We start from the raw sequence: 21,180 nt of genomic DNA on the forward strand, positions 1-21,180 counted from the left end.
CTCAACAGCAGATTTTAATTACTGTACTTACCAATGATGACTGAAGAGGCGTCATGAAGTGAGGTCGATGTTAACTCCTGCTAGTTCTGCACATATAATTTCCATCATTAGTTTCTGCGCCACTGGAGTATAAAGCGAGTGTCTTCTTTTTTGCCACGGAAGATGATGGTAACTCGAAATACTCTGGCACTTATTAATTTCTAAAACAATTTTCCAACTTATAACATTAGTATCTGCATGTTTCACTGTAACTCCAGACTCTTTGGCAACAATAAATTTCTTAGTTTCTGGCTTCACTTAATCACAACAGAACGACTTTTTTTTTTTTTCAGTGTTTCAAAAGCGATGCTGCCACCAGACACCTTAATAGGCTACCTATCAATGTCTAAAACTTTTCTGTATCATCAACACCAAACATTTTAACGCTAATTTGTAGCATTGTTTCCTGCGTCACTGTAGTTAAAACAGAGTCACTGCCTTCTGCTCATAGAAAATTGTGCTATTTTAAAACACTGGTTAAAACTTTTTATATCAGTTACGATAACATGAACTCCAAACACACTTACATTTGTCTCCAGTTCTTTTATCAAAACATTTATCAATTTCTGACTTTTTTTCTATCACTATAGTCAAAATACAGCGTTTCTTTTCAACGTCTTAGTTTTCACAAAGAATGGTAGTTAAACTGTTTATGCCTAATGCAGTGACATGAATTTAAAATCACATATTTATTTTCTGATCATCGCGGGCAGACAAATGTGTGTGTGTGTGTGTGTGTGTGTGTGTGTGTGTGTGTGTGTGTGTGTGTGCGCGCGCGCAGGGATGTCTCACGCGATGCTTCAGGAAAGCCAGCATCATCACATCAAACTTCTCGACCCCCCCCCTCAAAAAAAAGTTGCACTGAGTCACTACATATATGGAAGACAGGTACCGCTATAAATGCATTCTTCTTCACGTACAGTTAACTGGCAAACGGACTAGACTGACGAGCACCGTTAGCCGGGTGTCGAGAAGGAGGCTTAGATGTATTATCATAATTTATCATTCTTACGCCCGTATCCTTAGTGTGGTAGGAGTCTTCGTTGCACCTCTTTCTTAGCGATTTATATAGAATATTGCACCTTAACATTCTCTTATAAGCCTTTTGTGTTATTTTAATAGCGATATACTTTGCAGCATGAGCATCGAAGAGGACAAGGAAATGTAATGAGCAGAATTAATCGCCAGGGAAGAACTTTAAGTACGACCCTTCATCTTCCTTCAGAATACGACTCCGCAGTTGTCCGTTTACAACAGGTCTCTATACAGACGAGTTAAAAGGGACAAAACGAAGCAGACTGAGCTCACTGATCTAACTTGGTCGATGTATCCGCGAGACTATTAGGACGGAAGCTGGTGAGTCGGAGATGGGAGGCTTCGATGCTTCGCAGGGACAGATGAGCTTGGGGTTCGTTTTTCCGAGGCCTCGACTCAGAGAGTGTGGCCATTACAACATATCTATGAATCGCGTATTTCTAAGAGATTTATTTGCATATACAAGTAGACAGATAGGTCGAAAGGTAGATGCGTGACGTGATTTGAATGTTTAGGAAGAATAATGATTAACGGAAAGTAAGGTTAATGAACCAAGAATAATGTTAAAGGCAAGAGAGAAAACTTATTTGTATGCGATGGTGAGAATGAGGGATTGGTTAGGAGAATGCGAGTAAGGTGGGGGGGGAGGGGATGGGGGAGACCAAGGATGAGATGGAGGGAAGGGAAGGGTACAGAGGTATATGAGCGAGGAAGATGTGAGCTGGAGAGGGTAACCTGATGACGGGGGAGAGAATGACATGGAGTTGATTTGTCTGTGGCCACCCCCAGCGGGAATCAGGCGTCTTGCTGTAGAGAGACAGATGGTGCAAGAGTATCAATAACTGTCTACCAACCGCTCTGTGAACTGATTTTTTTTTTTTTTTTTTTTTTTCAGTGACGATGTTGCTGCTGCCAACCACCACCAGATGGCTTTGCATTCCCAGCCTCCTCCTCCTCATACTAGTTCAAGGTGAGTTTAATATAATTTGTCCGTGTGGAGAGCATACAAAATGAGAGACTGACTAGGAGAGTACATGTGAGTGAGGTGAAGGCGGTGGGGAGAAGGAAAAGACTAAGACTGAGGTGGAGGGATGGGCTGCAGACGTATATGCATGTGTGTGCTGTGAATAGGAGAGAAGGCAGCCTGATGAAGAGATTCCAGACTGATGATGAGAGATTGAAGCCAGCACGCTTTAACTCTTTCCTTCGATGATGACATTTGTTTTTTGTTTTTTTTATTAGCTTTCCTCATGACAAACACAATACAGTTCAGGGTGAAAGAACCTCTGGTAGTGAAAAAGCTAACGTGTGTGTGTGTGTGTGTGTGTGTGTGTGTGTGTGTGTGTGTGTGTGTGTGTGTGTGTGTGTACTACTCTGTCAAACGTACATGTGTTTACGTTTTCTATGTACCGTATCTATTTAACAGTGTTGTGTGTGTGTGTGTGTGTGTGTGTGTGTGTGTGTGTGTGTGTGTGTGGTGTGAGGTTCATTCACTCCACACACACACAGACACATAGGACACACCTGTGCTTTCCGATTCGCCTCGGGACATGACCCTTCCCCTTGTGTGATTATGTGGTGGGAAGTGAGGGAGGGGAGAAGGGGGAATGAGGGGGAGTGGGAGGAAGAGAGAGAGGAGAGGGGGAGGGAAGGGAGAGAGAAAAGAGGAGAGGGGGAGGGAAGGGAGAGAGGAACGAAGAGAGGAGAAGATGAAGGGGAGGAGAAAGAGAAAAGCAGAGAATGACAAAGTGGAGAAAGGGAGAGGAGGGGAGTAAAAATAGGAGAGAGTTTGGGAAGAGGATGAAAGAAAAGTGGAAGGGGACAGGAAGAAAGGGAGGAGGAAGGGAAGAAAAGAGAAGAGGAAGGGTAGAAGGGAAGAGAGAGACGCGGAAGGGAAGAAAAGGGGAAAACAAAGGGAAAGAAGGAATAAATGGGGGATGGAGAGGAAGTTAGAGGAAAGGAGGAAGAGGGAGGAGAGGAGAAGAAAGAGGAAACTGAGAAGGAAGGGGAAGAAAAATAGAAGAATTGGAGAGAGGAGGGGAGGAAAAGGTGAGAATGGAGGTAGGAAAGGAGGGACTGAGTAGAAAGGGAAGATTAATTGAAAGGGAGGGATAATGCAGGAAAAATGTGTGAGAGGATGGAGGGAAGGAAAAATGGAAATTGCAGGGACGCAGGAAGGAAGAGGATGTGCGTCACTGAACCGCCTGTCCACCTTCTCTCCTCCCTCTATACCTCCCCCCCTCTCAAGTTACCTCCTCTCTCCCCCAGCCCCTCCTCCTCCTTAGTTACTTCCTCCCTCCCCCACCCCTTCCCTAATTGCCTCCTGCCTCTCATCCTCCTTTCATGTTACATCCTTTCTCCCCCTCCCTCTTCCTTGTTACACTCTCCCCTCTCCCTTGATACCTCCTCCCATCCCCTCCCCCTCCCCAAATACCACTCCTTCTCTCCTTTCCTCCCTCCCTCTTTCCCTCCTCCCTCCCTCGCTACTTCCTCTCCCACTTTGCTCCCCCTCCCACACTCGCCCCGCCCTTCCCAGTTCATTCTCACTTTCACTCATACTTTGATCATGCAAACTTAATCCCTGTATAGCTATGCATCGTTTTCCATTTTACTTTTTTCCACTTCTAAATGGCTTTATTCTCCATAAGATGGAAACTGAATGAGTTAGATGTAGCCTCCATTAGCTCCTTCGCTAACAGAGGTCCTTCCTAAGTTGAATATAATCGTTTGGAGACAAAGATTAAGAAAAATGTCACCTGATTCATGGGGTAAAGTCTGTCACCTCAAATTCCTCTTTCATTATATTTCAGTATATGTGTCATGTATATAAGTAAAGGAAAAGTTTAGTCATAAACATACACTGAGGGAGCTTTATGTGGGAGAAAGGTTTACTAAAAGACCATGTGTGCGAAAGGTGAATAATATACACAGTTTTGAGAATGTTTACGTGTATGTTGTTATGAAATAACTTCATGTATGTGAAATGGATAGCTATGCACATAGTTTTAATAAAAGTTTATATGTAACGTAATCTGAAAGCTATGTTAAACTAAGAGTACACATACTTTTAAAAATAGTTTCGAAGAATTTACAGAATGTGGAATGGAACAGAGAATTCCAAAACAGCTCCTTCACCACAATGATGCATTAGTCTACAGTAAATGATAACGTAAATAATAACGACGACCCTGCTGACACTCACGCCGCGGTGTATGAAAGCTCGTTTCTGATTATCTAATACCTTTCCAGATGGGACGTGCCAGCTGAGCGTTGGAGCAAAGGACGCCTTCTTGCTGGAAGACCTGGATGGGGACGGGGCCAAACTCGGAGCTGGTAATGTCCCGGAGGAGAGTAGCTCGCTTGATGCCGCTTCTAATCCCGCCACCAACGCTGCTGGCGTAGACGCTCTTGCTACCAAAGCTTCTGATTCCAGCTCACCAGAACCCACTCAAACCGATGCCGTCCTAACCAGTCCGCCAACCGATGAACCATTCGAGGATAATACTAACAATGACTTTGACGATTATATGACGGACGAGCAGGTACAAACGACAGAGTCGAGTAATCCTGCCACTGACAGTATTAGCAGTAGTACTGGGGATACAGACCAGTATGACTATCCATCTGAAGACAGGAAGGAAGCAGAAGAGGTGACGTCGAGTGTTCCGCAACTCACACGACGCATCGTCTTTGCAGGACCCTCTGTCACACCCACTGTATCTGAGCCAAGTGCTGCCTTCAGCCGGCCATCATCAGTCGTCCGTGGCCTTGACAACTCCGACATCGATGCATGGCTACCTAACTGGCCCTCAGAACTACTGCAGAACAGCGGTGGACCGACACGAAGACCTACGATTCGATTTCCAACAGAGCCTCCCTTGTCAGTGTTTGACTCTACTCCAACTGCATCCCCCGTGTTGACTGTCCAGCCTACCATCAACCCATCCTACACAGTGAGCAAAGTCCCAGTCACACAGTACTACTTTGACCTGACCTCAGTTGCCCCTTCCCCAGTTCCCGGTCCCCTTTTTGACGAAGAAGATTTGAAGTCATCCTCTTTAGCTTCGCCCACCATCCGACCTGACCTGACCCATCAGATAATAGAACTCTCCTCGAGCTTGTCTGGCCTGCAGTCAAGCTCTCTTGTTGAGGCAGCAAGACCATTATCCATGACCCCAACTTTATCTGTATCCCAAGATGCAACTGTAACGATCCCGGGATTTGTGACATCAAGCACTGCATCCATAACACCCAGTCCAACTCCAGCTCTCTCAGAAGCTCCTACTAGGGCTGATGAAGGACTGGAAAGTGAAATGGTGGACAACAAACTGGATGGAGACTCAGACAGTGACAGCAAGACCCTGGTGGAGGACCCGCAAGCCCATGACACTGAGACCTCTGGACCTAGGCCTCCACAGAGCCACCCAGACCCTCAAGATGCAAACCCTGACTATACTGAAAATGCCACGGTTGGTGATGTGCTGATTCAGGCGTCAACTACAGTGACTGCTGGAGAACTGCCAGGTACAAGTGAAGTACAGTCCGTCACTACTACCACCACCACCACCACCACCACCACCACCATTTCTCCCGCGTCGGAAGCTAGCAGTGAGCTAGTTACTGCTACGAGCACCAGCACACCTTCTTCTAGCAAAAAGCCAAATTCTTTCCGTCCTTCTCAAGCTGTCAACTCTTCTAGAACCCCTTTGTGGGTGCTTCTCTCGCAATCTGCGCCTTCACGATCTGTAAATACTCAGCCACCTAGCATGCAGCAACCTTCCCCCATCCCTAGCACCATCCCTGCCACTGAACTAGCGAACCCTGTAACTTCTCTCACCTCACCTTCCGATGACGACCACTCCTCCCCTTCCCCAGACGCTCTCTCAACCTCGACTATGTTATCATTCCCATCCAGGAGCAGCAGCACCACCACCCAGGAAATTCCCTCCAGTGATCAGTCAGTTTCGCTTAATGCCTCTAGCCCTCAGCCTCCTGACCCTTCATCAATCGATGCAGCTGAAGTTCCTGACCAACCTGAAGATGGAAGTGTCAGTGTTGGCATTTCAGGTCCCTCTGTCAGCACCGCGGAACCTCCCCAGAATACGAATCCAGATATAATCCCAGGTGAAGAAAGTCCAGATAGTACTGTTAATCCGCTTTTAGATTCAGAGTTAATGATAAGTAGAGAAGATGCAGTTATTACTCTGGCCAACACAAGCTCTGTAGAATATACTGAGAATACTCTAGATAATACTTCACTTCCAGATTCATCTAGTGATGTTAATATTCTGGCCGATACAAATGCTGTCGAACGTCCAGATAATACAGTAAATAATACACCGTCTCCTGTCCAACCCAATAATGTTAATAACCTAGTCAATACAAGTACATCTGAAAGTACAGAAAATACACTAAATAATACATCACAATCAGTCCCATCTAATGACGTAAACAATGCGGCTAATACAAGCAGTGCAGAAATTACTAGAAATTCACTTAACAGAACCTCACCTCCAATCTCTTCCAATGATATAAATACTCTTGGTAATACAAGTAATGTACAAGATACTGAAAATACACTTAGTAGTACCTCACTTCCTATTTCATCCGATGAAGCTAATACTCAAGTCAATACAGGAAATACTCTTAATAATACTTCATTTCCAATTCCATCGAATGACGTTAATACTCAAGCCAATACAGGGAATCCTCTTAACAATACTTCACCGCCAATTCCATCTAATGAAGTTAATTCTTTGGCCAATACAAGTTCCATTGAATACACAGAAAATACACTAAATTATACCTCTCCTCCAGTTCCATCCAACGAGGTTACTTTAAACAAAACAGAACACGAAAACGATATCCTGGAGGAACCGATAGTTATAACCCTGCCCGAGGAGACGCCAACCCTACCAGATTTACAGTCAGAGTCACAGCCAGATTTACTGTCAGATTTACCCACTGATTTACAACCAGATCAAGGAGAGTCTGTTTCCTCCGTTTCCCCAATCAGGCCAACCGAAGTCAGTGAAGCAATTCCCACGATAGACAATTCCCCTTGGACCCCTGTTATAGAGCAGACGGATAATGCTGTTCAAAGCGTTCCTGTTATTACTTCCCATTCTAGTGTTACAACCAGTACTTCTTTGGTCACCACTGATCCACCTGAGTTAATAGGCGGCTTTACACCCATTGTAACTGTGTCAACCAGCACCAGTTTTGTGTCATATAGCGAGGTGGTGACAGAATCTAGTCGTGTGGCTTCCCCTACCTCACCCACCGCTGTAGTTGAAAGCACTGCATCTTTACAAAGCTCCAGCACCCGTTCAGCACAACTGCCTAATATGATTGACTCTTCTGCTCCAACTAGTGTACATAGAACTAGTGTAGAATTAGAGAGCATCATGCCAAATGACCAGTCTTTTGAAGATGAGCATTTAACCTCTGATGTTATGTTTACTAAAGATGAACTTATGCCCTCTATCACTCCTCTTCCTACAGCAGTGCAGACTTCCATGAAAAATGAACTCACACCTTTTCCTGAGACGCCAGGTTTATCTGAACCTCTTCCAACATTGCTTTCCTCTGACACTCTAACACCAATGACAGAACCTTCCATTGAGAAAATACCTGAACCTACTATGGTTGTGACCGAAAAAATGTCCTCCTCTTCATCTTCCGCACCTGTTTTCACTCCAGAAGTTTTACCAAGTCATTCTGACACGACAGATCACGATACGCCCTCACAGCAATATTCCTCCACCTCATCCTCCCCCCATATCCCACCATCACCCCCAGCTTCCACCACTATCCCTCCCGATGCCCCTGTGTCCTCAGCCTCTGTTGCTATTCTTACAACTTCTTCTTCCCCTGTAGCGCCAAACACAGACTCACATCCCTTGGTTGCTCCGACAGCCACAGGAGACCCGACCGAGACACCAACCCACACTGTCCACCCTGAGGGGCCTGTTGTTGAAGTCACTGAAGAGGGCACTCATGAAGAACACCCGGAGAAAGGTAATTATGTAATATATGTGTGTATATTTGGATTACCAATCCATCGCATGAGGCTGCATCCTGTGAGAGATAGGACTATTTCGTAACGTCTCTCTCTTAGCGCTGTATTTGCACATCTCTGTAGCCTCCTGTATGTTAATGATGTAATTCGTGTCGATATTAAAACGATATTAATAGCATTCACGAGAATGCTGTGGTGCAATATGCAAAATAAGCCGCTAAAGAGGAGACGCTACGGACTCTCCTATGGCATTCAAAATATGGAACAGAGCCACAATAAATACGTTTCAGTCTGTTTTTTCACAGTGCACCGTCTTCCTTCATGTATTACCGCACTCTGTCTTATTAATGGTGTTGCTTTGATCATGGCGAGTAAAAAATACATAATATGTATCACTGAATTAATATTCCATGCCACTGACAGCCCAGTTAAGTAAAACCCAGACTAATCCCTCTAAGAAAACCCCAGTGGAAATAATAAAGTTAGTATTATTAAAACCAAGCCGCGAATGTGAAGGAAAACCACTAAATAAAGAGTGTCAGTTTTAAATCATGTGTGATGAGGAAACAGGTGGGATGCATTCCACAGTGCGCGCGTGGACAATAATATCCATTCGCTTCCTTACGATAAATAACACGACTGTGATCAATAATTTCTGAAACCCAGTGATTCTATCTTCTGAGTCTAATGAATGTCTCAGAATGTTGTGTAAGAGTTTCATAAGTGTTCGACCTCAGACTGGATCGGTATTATTGTTCGCAATTATACATCACTCAATTAGAAACATGGTGGAAAGGTCAAGCTTCTTTACAGCAGACCCTAAGACACCGCAGTGGACCGATAGTACTCTCAGGAATTGTTCATAACGTAATTAGCAGCGAGATAAAAATACCAAATTTCTTATGTTTTCCATCATGTTTTTCAACAGTAATATATTATGTCAGTAAAACGGAGTCATATACGGTTTTATAACAAACTCTAAGACATCGTAACGCTATATACTCGTCGTCCGATATCACTGACACAAAATAGACCCCTCGATGACAAAACAATAGTTGCTGCTTCCCCCAGTCAGTACAGGCAGTCGTTATAAGTCAGGATGTATTCTTATTTATCTCAGCTTTATATCTGTACAACTATACTCATTTTCTTAAATGTGGCCTAAAACTGCCGTCTCTTCATCTTGAATGCTGAGCTGAGGAATAAGATGCTAGTCACGAAGAAGCGCTACAGAAATGATGTAGAGCCGCAATATTGTCTTTTTCTACCACTGAGCTACGTAAAATACTTTAAGTTGCAGAAGGACGAAAATTTGAACCCAAGTCAAAGTGAACGAACTATATTACTGTAAAATGGAAGAAACTGGCAACTTTTGCTTGAAAGGCAGCAACGGAGTTTAACTCTTTCATGGTAGGGACAACTCTAGTATTCTATTCCAGCTTCCGCGAGACAGTTTTATTCAAATAAGTGTGAGTCACAGAAGCCTGTGTGTTACTACTGGTACCAATAGCTCATTCATGGTGAGAACAACTTTTTTCTACTCCAGCCGAAGCGAGACAGTTTTATACAGCTGAGTGAATTATAGAAGTCTGAGTGATGATACTGGTACTTTTAATGCAATGTTACTTTGGTAGCTCTGCTACTGTATTCCAGGATACACCAGACGATTAACGAGCTGAGAAAGAGTTAGAATAGGCTGAGGGTGTCTACAGCGAAGCGAAGATTACTCTGAGGGTAACGGTAGAAAAAAAAAATCAGCTGAGAGTGAGTCATAAGAGACTGAAAGTGTCAATGGGAAAAAGAGCGTCAAACAGAGCGACTAACAACGAGGACTTAATGTAACAGCCAATTTTCTCACCCACCGAACCAGAACCAGGGATTGTTAAAGATGAGACGCTACCAGTCAGCACTCACACCCCGCCTTCCTCAGACAGTCCTTCTCTGCTGCCTACCAGTTCTGTCGACAGTCCACCTCCAGTCACCAGCATACCCAGTTCTCCTACTTCACCTCCAGGTACATTTGAAACCCGGCCAAATCTAAAAAAATATTAATTAAAAATCTTCCAGTCTTTCTACCATTAGTTGAAGTGTTATAAGATTAATCAGGTGGAAATCCAACCTACGCCAACCTAAAAGTCTAACCTAATTTAACCTAAATTAATTGGTATGTAAAGGTTTCCAGCAGGTTTTAGTGGGATTCCGTCGTCATTATAACAACAAACTCCGTCAAAAATCTTTGTTAGTGTAAATTTATTAGGACAACTGTATACGCAGGAAAAAAAAAAAATCGTTTCTTATATTAAATGAATTATGTAGAAAACTTACACGCGCAGAGAAAAGTATACTAGCTTGCAATATTTCTTCGGTAATGCTCTAATCTACACTTTTATCTACTTCCAGTTACAACGAGTCCAGAGTTACCTTCAATCACGACCCCTGAGCCAACTCGAGTCGCCAGTTCGGAGGTGATACCAGTCATCTCAGAGGCACCTGTACCAGTTACCACTCCTGAGCCGAAGACTGTTACCACCCCGCCAATCACTAGTCCACAGCCCCCTCCCTTCTCAGTAACGACCCCTCTAACCACGACTACAGAGAAGAGTACGACCCTCACCCCTCCTCCCACGACCACCACCTCCCCAGTTACCACACCAGAGCCCACCTACGCTAGCCCCACAGGTATGTTTATTCATATATTTTTCATACTATGAGTGAGGGTGGTGTGAGCTGGAGGGAGGACAGCTTGATGACAGCAGGGAACAGGGTGACATAGGGACGATTTAGTTGTGGCAACCCCTTTCGAGATTAAAGCATTTGGCTGCAGAAAGACACATTATTTACCATTCGCTACAAGCCCCGACACAGTGAAACAATGACGCAAGGCTAAACAGGAATGAGTTAAGGTAAAGCAGGACATGAATATTGGCAAATACTGGTGAAATAATTACTGACGTGTGTGTGTGGCTCATAAAACACAAGTCACTTTGATTGCCACAATGGTGTTTTTATGAGTTTAATGTATTTGTCCATTCTCTGTCTGTCTGTCTGTCTGTCAGTCTGTCTCTGTGTCTCATACACTAGCTGGCTGAATCAGGGTAAATCAAAATTACTTATCATGAGGTATCCTAAACTATACTGACTTAACCTAACCGAAACCTAGCCTAACCTAATTTAATCCGACCTTAGTTTAAGTGTTAATGACTGCTTCGTCCACAGAACCAGAGCCATCCCTGACCACCACCATGTTGCTGCCTAATGGTAGCATGGTGGAGGCGCCACTGCCACACATCCGCGCCCTGGTCACCTACACCAGCATGGAGTTCTGCAGACACAGACGCAACTTCCGCTCTATGTTCTCCCAGTGGATCACACAGCACCTCGCAGGGCAAGCGTGAGTGATTGCTTTATTCTGATACACTTTATTCATTCTTTGTTTTTGTGTGGACAGTGAATGTGACGGTGTGTGTCTGCGTGCGTGCGTGTGTTTGTGTGCGTGTGTGTAGATGACAGGCTGCTGGCAAACTTGTAGGAATAGTATCAACTGTGTTACTACATAGGACTGACAGAACCTTAACCGTTAATTATTGGAGTACGACCTATCTGTATTATTCTTGATGTGAACAGACTGTTTTCCTTGCCACTGGGGAGGAAACTAAACCTTGGTATGAGGGATGAATATGGCCCTTACATATTACCCCGGTGAGAATTGGGGGTATTAACTTTTAATTGGCTAGAGTTTTAGTGTCATTTTGCCAAATATTTTCCCTTCCACCTATCTGCCTATGGCTAAACGCCTTGATCGTAGAACGAGCCACAGACAGATCGTTTCCAAGTTACCCTGTCCTCTGCCTTCAGGCTGCCCTTCCTCCTCCTCACATCACTCTCATATAGTTCGCCATTGCATCCCACTACCTTATCCTCTGTCTGCCTATCCCCTCTCCCCCCTTCAATTCACATACACTCTCCTTGTCAGTCTCATTCTCCGTTTTCTCCACTAGGATGGTGAAGCCTAAAGACATCAAGTTCTTCAACATGCCCACTTGCCCCGCCAACCCTCCACCATCACCCGAGGAGGACAACATGAATGACATCGAGGACCAGAGCGAAGATCGGGCGACCAACGTGTACTTCTATATTACCAGGTACACTGACCAGCAAAAGTTCGTAATATGTCGCCTCTTGTACCAGTGCCGATATGATACTGATCCACTTAATTACGATCAGAAACGAAACGGTGAACAATGACTTTTGGAGCCCAGTCCAAGCTGGTCAGATTGTTTCATAAATGTCCATATTATAAAGTCGGATGATAGTACCGTCCTCAGTGGTATTTCTCACCTTTCTCTGCTGGCTAATATTAACAAGCTGCATGGAGGTTAGCATGTTTCTTTGCCTTCTTGATTCTCCTTAACATGGAGTCTTCATTAAGATGGTTAATGACAGACATGTCCAAAATGTAAAGACGTAGTGAAATACCAGGCGAACTTCTGTCTCTGAAAGCACACTCGATCAATCAGTCCAGCTTGCAACTTGAGGAGCCCGAATTCGGTTCTTTGGCCGATCAGCCTCTTGGATAAAGTATGTTCCCCCATGTTCACTAGGATGTAACATAAACCGCTGTGAGTCGTATGCCAGGGGAAAACTGGGACTTACCAAAAACTGATGGGGACTTCCTTACCAAATATTAATTGGGACAACCAAAAAACTGTCTGCTTTAATGATCCTCGTGCAGCTGATGGATATTAGTTCTAAGGCTTTTTAATCTCCAGGTCTGGTGTGATGGATCCTAACCTAACCGAACAGTTCCCTCGCTTCCCCATGGACCTCGAGATTGATGAAGACCTTATATACTTGAGGCCAAAGGTAATTATTGGGCCCTGTTCTCGTTGGCGTACCAGAAGTTGCAGCATATTTTCCTTAGTGATTTATTTTGCATATTACACATAAATATTCTCTTATGTCTGCGGCACTACATCCTTACCATAATACTTTTCTTCGTGGCTAGCATCCTATTCCACTGTCTCTTTCAGCATTAAAACTAGCGACACGGAAAATCTGGGTAAGCTTAAAATTGAAATATTATAATGTATGATGTTTAAAATCCTGTACTAACCAGAAATTATTAATGGTAAAAGTTCATCTCCGATTCATAATCTTCTCTGATTACTTTGAAATATTTTACAACTTAGTCTCTCCGGGTGGTAACCATATAACCAAATTTTGGCGCCTGGTGGTTTAGTGGGTAATTATGGCGCTCCAATCGGATTGAGCCAGTGTAGGTTTACATCCAAGGGGTGGTTTGGGTTTATTGTTCATGTAATGCCACTCAGGGATGAGTGGGGCTGGTCACTCTCATCTTAAATATCAGGACCAATTTGCCTAGCCCCGGGCTTCTACACTCCTCATTGGGGCAATGCAGGATTGGATGATGGATGGATTGATGGATGGTCTCATCATTTCAGACAACAAATAAATTTTCCTTCTAACACCTTTGTGGGAGATCAGCAACAAATGAAATGAAGGTTCATGACAATAACAAGTATTGGATGAAGTTAAAATTATACCTCCTTGCATTTACTCCTGTTAACTTCCATAATACCGCTAGAATATTTTGATATTACACGACCTTCCCGTAAAAAATCCAAAAACTTTGTGTTATAACACTTCTGTCGCAGAGCAGTGATTAAAGATATAGTCTCCTGTCTAAAAGAGTTACAGGCTGGCACTGAAACAAAATGTCATACAAACTTGTAGGTGACGCAGTTGGAGCTGGTACGAGGTCACGGCGCTTCCAACACCGATCTTCTGCTAGAGGAGGAAGCAGCAATCGGTACTTCTGTTATCGTTATCATCGTCATCTGCAGCATCGTCGGCATCACCATTATACTGGCTCTCCTTTTCTTTGTAAGTGTTTCCGTATATCTGTGGGCGGATCAGCTTAGCAAATAATTTCGATTTTGCCTCATTCCTGTACTAATATATTTTGCACACCACATTTCAATTAAAGGAGCCAATAAGAATAGCTGGAAATATTGTGGTCTGTGAACACACTAAATTTGCTTGTATACAGTACAAGTTGTATTACGTTCAACAAATCGTTTCTTCTTATACGATATGTCATCTTAGAATGACGTTTTTTTTTGGCTGGTATTTTAATTCAAGAACAAGAATTATTTGGGCAGTGAGTATCGATGAACCAAGCTGGCAGAACAACACACACACACAAAAAAAGCTTGAGCCATTCAGCTAGACGAGTATTTATTCTTGCTGTTTCCAGATGATTATATTTAGCTTGAGGGACTGAACTAGAGAAATTGCTCCGTCTTTCATTAATCCGTTAAAGGTTTCCCCTGCGGCTAAATTCAAGCATCTGGAAGCAGCAAGAATTAAATAACATTGATGTGCTCTGACAGAAGGCCCGCACGTTTGGGGCTAAAGCATATGAGCTTAATGGTGGACTTAGCCGTGGGATTCCTAGAAGGTGGAAGGATGTGGTAAACGGGTATATGTGAAACCGATGTGTGCAAGCTGATGAGGTTAAGGAAATGACAGGAGATCGAGCTGGAGTGATTATTCATCTGTGCCATTGTATTCTAGAGCTCGAGGGGGACGCATACACGTGGTGGCACCGATACAACCAGATGGCTTGGGTGTCCGGTTAAATATACGTCCTTCACCTCCTTCTCTACCCCTCGAAAGGAGGTTGGTGGGCTAAAGAAGGGTAATTTTAGCCTACAGTTTACTGAGGTCGTGTTCAGATGAATCGAGGATCACAACAACAACAATGAAATCATCATCATTGTATCATAGATCTTGTGGTATTGTCAGATGGTTGTGAAGCGACGTGGTGCCACTAACAACTATTACGGTCGCCGATGCACGCCGGTCAGCATGGATGCCTACAGCATGGACAGTGTCTCCGTCTACCACTCTTTCAGGCGCAAGAGCAAGAGACGAGCGTCTGGCAGGTCAATCAAGTCGTATTTAAATCAGGCCTTTGACGACCCGGTAAGTTCGTTGAAAGTTAAGACTAAATATCTATAGCCTACCTTCAGCCAGACACCATAATCCTTGAGGTGGTCACGAGCAAATCATCTTGTCAACCAGTTTTCAGTTACCAGGCTGCCCGTTGTTCAACTCTCTTCCCCCTGTTCATATACATCTCCATTCTTCTATTTCATCCTCAGTTTCCTCCCCCTCCCCTTCAAATCAAGTAACTGCTAATGTAAGACTATGAATATCACCAGACGGGCATACTACTCGTATACTGGTAGTAAGTCTGAGCACTGTACTTGACAGAAATCCAGTGACAAGATTTTTGTATTTTTATCAATATATTTACGGTTATATTTTCAAAGGCCCTACTTATGCTAGCAATGGTCCTGGAATCCAAGCTTGGTAGCTAGCCACACGATAACCACGTACAGTAGTTGGTAACTCAGCCACAAGTAAACGCCCAAACTGAGACCCTCCTTGTGTTGCAAATCTTCTCACACTTCTATTTGTTTTGTTTCCAGCAACTCTGTTTAGCTTCCAGGCTTTGAACTAGCAGCTGTAGCTGAAATGATTGATTATCTTTTGACCCTTTCAGAATGGCCCATCACGCCCTCTCAACTTCGCCAAACTCACCCACTTCATATCAGACATCGACGGGGTATACGAAGAATTTGGCACCATCCCAGTTAACATGCCAAAGTATGATGAACTACCAGCAGGCGTTGAGGATAAGAACAGGTGAGTTTGATGAATGGAACTTCAACAACAGAATCTGTTTTGTCCTTGGTCCCAGGAGCACGAGAGTTAATGCTGATACCATCATGCGTCTCATGGTCGTGACAACTTCATCATACTATTTCATCTAACGCCAGACGATTAGCTGAGAGAGAGTCGTAGGAGTCAGTAAAAAGAAAAAAAAAAAGAAAGCCCCAAATGCAGTCTTATTCCCATTATGCTATATGAGTCATGAGGTTAATCAGTATACTTTGTCCACATTAACCTACTACAAAATTGTCATATCAATAATTTGAATGCTGGACTGTAACAAGAGATTAACACAGTGAACTTCAATAAGGAAAATATTTAAATTTGTAGCATTCTTATTTGTCAATGAAGTACCGTGTAAGAAATAAACTGCAGAATGAGAAAATCTCGGCAGAATTAAGCAGACAAGCCATACAGACTCCTACCAATAACGCTATTTGACTTCACAGACCAAAATTGCATCATCTGCAGGTACGCCAACGTGATACCCGTCCCTGAGACCCGAGTGCTCCTGAAGGCAAACAAGGAATCCCGCAACTCTGAGTACATCAATGCCAACTACGTGAGAGGAGCCAGGAACGAGTCTAAGTACTACATTGCCACTCAGGTAATTTAATTTCTATCTATAGCCAGATGTCTTAATCCTGGAGAGGGTAGTCACAAAACATTTCACGCCCAAGTCACTCTGTACTCCGCCATCACTCTGCCTTCCTTCCTGTTCACAATACCCCCATTCATATACCTCTCAACTCCTTCCTCCACCGCATCCTCCATCGTCCCCTCCATGTCACCATGTTAACTTCTGTCAGACTGCCCTACCTTCAACTTGCACCATCCACACTCATATACCTCTCCACCACATTCCTGTTCCTCATCCTCGGTCTTCCCTTACCCTTCTCCTTAATCTCACTCACGTAAACTCTCCCGATCAAGTTCCCTTACTCCACCCTCTCCCCATGACCAAATAATCTCAGAGTACTTCAAAAACTCATCACATTCACGTCAACAGACATACATTTACATAAATGTACATATATTTTGAGAGTCTTTAGTTATTACGTGGATCAGTTTTGTTCATCTGAAGGTCACTCTCCAAGAAAATAATGACTCTTTAAGGACAGGAGGTTGGTCTACGCTCCTTGTCACACTCTGCGATAGAAAAACCAGTCTTCACTCTATCATTCGAAGGATGTATCCAGTTCGTTTGATTAGCACCTCTATTCATTTGTCTGCCTTTCACTTGAAGCCACATCCCAAGGGATGTGGCCTTGAAGGAATCACCTTCAGGAATTTCTTACTCAATTACGATCCCTGTTACCACGAAACACCACCCATCCTTCCTGTACATACTCTCTCGCATTATCTCTCCATTTCGTTGTCTCACTCGCCTCTTCCAAGCCCCCTCACTCTCATAAACTTTCCTGTCTCATAGTCAGTTTCGCACTCTCCATTCGCTGCACGTGGCTGAACCACCTCAGGGTCGTTCGGCCACTGCGACTGATGTGTTTTCACGTGGCTGAACTGGATCACTCCCAACCTGAATACGAAGTCGTGGCTGCAGGAAATTCGATGAGTCTTGGTTATGAGGTAAAAATGGGTGTCCTCCATTAGCCCAACTGACACACCAGTCTGACTACACTTGGCCGATAACTGAACTGAAAGGGTGTAGGGCTCTTCGTCAGGTTAGAAAAACGCGGTGTAGCATCGAGAATGACCAATGAAAACATCACAAAGCTAAATATCTTAAACTTCCAGGCTCCTCTTGACGACACAGTGGCTGACTTCTGGCGCATGATATGGGAGCAGGAGACACGGGTAGTGGTGATGCTGACGGACTTCGTTGAGAAAGGCATAGATAAGTGTGCTGACTACCTACCGCCCTCTGAAACACTCGATTGCCACAGACTATACGGGGATTTCCAGGCAAGTTCCTTCTTCCTTCTTAGTGAATAAGTGTATGATTTATTGGGATGAAAGGATTGACCCACTCATGTTCGTCACAAGGATAGATTTATTATCTTCTGATCCTTCAGAATGTGAAATCAAACACGATGGGACACTGTTGTTATCCCCAGGTGACACTAAAATCTCAAGACATGGAAAAGAAATTAGTGATATTTTATTTTTCTCAGTGAACCTAAAATCTCAAAGCCTGAGAAATTCATGACATCCCATTTTTATCCCCAGGTGACACTATTTTTGTGACATCCTATTTTTATCCCCAGGTGACACTGAAATCTCGAGACATGAAAGAGAAATTCGTGGTGTCCAATGTGCAGCTCAAAAACTTGGAGAATAACCTGGTTCGGGAAGTAGCCCATATGTGGTTCACGGGATGGCCGGCCTCAGGAGTACCCAATGAAGAGGCTGGGTTCATTTCGTTCATACTGGAAGTGAGGAGGACGCGTAAGAAGCTGAGAGCAAAGGGCCCCATAGTGGTGCACTGTAGGTGAGTATGCCAAACGTGTTGATGGTGGCTCCATCGTTATCTGAACGTGAACTTGGTGGACCGCAGGTTGAAGTTGTCTGTTATGGCTCCAGGCTTATTTGTACGTGAACTAGGTGGACTGCAGGCTGCAACTGCCTTTCTCCTGCAGTTCACCATTCTACTTTACGGGAACAGTGAGGTAGTTGATGGACATTTGTATGACAGGCAGACCAGTTGTATTTGTGCCACCAGTGACAGCATCCCTCTTCAGCACCAGCGGATGTATGAATGTGTGATAAGTCTTGTAGATACGGCTGCAGACAGTAGTATCATTCTATTTTTTTCATCATGCATTTATGAAACCATTATAAAATATTCTGAAAAGTTATTACTACTTTTAATAATACTTTTCCCTCTCCTCCAGCCCTGGGACAGGTCGAACGGGGACCTTGCTGGCGTGTGACATTGTAATGAAGCAGTTCGAGGACCAGCGCAGTATAGACGTGCCCAGAACGGTGTACTCCATCAGGAGGGACCGGGCTGGAGCCGTCCAGACCAAGGAACAGTATGCCTTCATTTATAGGGTAAGTATCCGTGCGGGCATCTACAGTCCACTCACACTGAGTGACATGCCAAATAGTTTCCTGTAATCAAGGAAATAATTTACGATGTGGGGTGGTAACCACATAAACAAATCGATGCCTCTCGTGGGTTAAGCCATTCTTAACTGAATGGGGCCTGAAAGGCCCCATGTAAGCAGTGGTTAGGGTTTATTTCACACATAATGCTACTCGGGGATGAGCAACATTAGTCACCCTAGCCTTAAATGTCAGGACTGAATAGCCTATCCCAGAGTCCTTATGATCCTGATGGGTAAAAAAGGATTGGATGATAGATTAAATGGACAGGATCCGTTCCGTATAAGGATATATTTTCTTTTTCATTCCAATCAAGCTAGCACCATATAACTGTATTCAGCATAGTGACTCATAGGAGCCTTAGACTGGCAGCATTGCCATCATTAATTTTCTCCGGGTCATGCTTTCTTCCGTGCTTTTTCAATTACTCCAGTCATTGCATTACAATATTGGGATCCCCACACTAACGTCAGGAAATGAAGCTTTAATTTTCCTGGAAGGATTAAAGTCAACAATGTGAGGAGTTGGAATGAGTTATTCCAAAGGACTGTGTGGAGTTACCTGGAGACTGACTGACAGACAAATGCTGAAGCTGGAGGGCCTAGCGATATTGATGTGGGTGTGGTGGAGCCAGTGCATACTGTATTACAAATAACCAGATTAGACTCAAAATTGTTTGAAGAATGCCCATAGTTCTCTTATTTTTGTGTTATTTCATATATGATAATGGTAATCTGAGTGATGATGGCGGTGGTGATAATGGTGATAGCAATGTATTTATAAGTGTGATTTCTTTTCAGGTGATCAACTTGTATGCCTCTAAGCTGACGTCTGGGAACTTGGACTCCCTTTAGTGCCTCAGCAAAACAGATGCATTATACATAACCTACAGTAGTTGCACTTTACACACGGGGCAGAGAGAGACTGGAAATCAGTCATCAACCCAGTGAGACTGGGGATGTCATTTATTTTTAAATTTCATTCTTGAAAGTCCTGGCGATTTTATTAAGCTTAGGTAAGCCAGTTCCAACTGGGGGTTAGATGCTGACTTCATAACCCCTTCAGTACGAGCAGCTCTTCCTAAGTTTGCAAAATACTAACAGTTTTAAAGAAAAAAAAAAAAACCACCAGGAGTCGAGGAGTTTAAGATGTGCCTTTATCGAGAGAGAAGTGCAATAGTAACGAAGAGAAACTTTTACAAGAATGACATGTTATGCATTTAATGTACTGATATTTTAATCATACATGTATATAGACATACAGCATAGAGATATATTTTATGATTAACTCTAAGAAAGCTAGTATTGTGAAGCTGTATTTATGCATGATCATCTTTTAAAATGACAAGTAATATTGTACAAAGAAGCATGACTTTTAATGATGCATAATTTATTATGTATTTGTAAAAATATATTGTTCCTGAAACTTTTATATGATGAAATAAAACCACTTATTATAGACATTTGCACTGTAAAATTACCAGATTAACAGTTCCTTCTAGTTACGCCAATGTAGTGGTAGAAATTGTTATTCATTAATTTTTCACTGTTTCATTCCTGAAATATCACCAATCGCAAGAACTGAATATAATGGTATCTTACTAATGAAAGAAAAAACTATTTTATGTGAAAGGGAGGTCCTCTACACTCTATAAAAAAATATTAACTGTAGCATTTCTTTATCACAATTTTCAACAATTTGATAAAAGTATTTCCTTTTTAATGAATAAAGTGTTGTTATATTGTATGACAGGAAGGTGCTCTACACTCGATCAAAAAAAGGATCTGTGTATATTCGGGGTGAAAGTCTGACACCACAGACGATGGATATTAGTGTGTCTGATCGTCCAAAGTTAGTAGTCCTGCACTAGGGATGCCCTATAACATTTGCAAACGACATTTTCTACCTTATATATCGAAAGTTCTGCATATATATGCACATTAAAATGTAATCATTTTCACTATCACGAGCTATAGTGATCATTCAGTAAATTAGACCCTTTTGTGTGATATATTTTTGATTGAGCGTATATCGCGATGAAACATTTTATTTTCCAAACACTTTTTTTTTTAAATCTCTATCTATCTATCTATCTATTGCCAGACGCCTCAATCCCGATTGGGGTGGCCACAAACAAATCGCCTCCAAACGTAAATATGAACACGAATTCAAGTCTGTATAGGGACCCCCCCAAAAAAGAGGCAATGCATTTAATCGTATATCATACTATAATTACTAATACGTGGTCTATGTAACAC

The 21,180-nt window shown here is 43.2% G+C and overlaps 1 protein-coding gene across 1 annotated transcript in view; it reads left to right on the forward strand.

Moving 5' to 3' along the window:
• Positions 1-20,011, forward strand: part of LOC145412465 (uncharacterized) — a 111,549-nt gene extending 91,538 nt beyond the window's left edge. The window contains exons 3-16 of the mRNA XM_080282350.1: positions 4,324-8,094; positions 9,966-10,109; positions 10,496-10,774; positions 11,312-11,486; positions 12,094-12,237; positions 12,865-12,958; positions 13,850-13,999; positions 14,924-15,103; positions 15,687-15,829; positions 16,328-16,463; positions 17,612-17,779; positions 18,082-18,305; positions 18,709-18,868; positions 19,723-20,011. Coding sequence (XP_080138476.1) covers positions 4,324-8,094; positions 9,966-10,109; positions 10,496-10,774; positions 11,312-11,486; positions 12,094-12,237; positions 12,865-12,958; positions 13,850-13,999; positions 14,924-15,103; positions 15,687-15,829; positions 16,328-16,463; positions 17,612-17,779; positions 18,082-18,305; positions 18,709-18,868; positions 19,723-19,776 — 5,822 coding nt within the window. The 3' untranslated portion in view covers positions 19,777-20,011. The remainder of the gene's footprint in view (positions 1-4,323; positions 8,095-9,965; positions 10,110-10,495; positions 10,775-11,311; positions 11,487-12,093; positions 12,238-12,864; positions 12,959-13,849; positions 14,000-14,923; positions 15,104-15,686; positions 15,830-16,327; positions 16,464-17,611; positions 17,780-18,081; positions 18,306-18,708; positions 18,869-19,722) is intronic.
• Positions 20,012-21,180: the final 1,169 nt, after the last annotated feature.

Source organism: Coenobita brevimanus, chromosome 93 (genome assembly GCF_032717465.1).
Source record: "Coenobita brevimanus isolate Jiangsu-jjx chromosome 93, ASM3271746v2, whole genome shotgun sequence".
Lineage (NCBI taxonomy): Eukaryota > Metazoa > Arthropoda > Malacostraca > Decapoda > Coenobitidae > Coenobita > Coenobita brevimanus.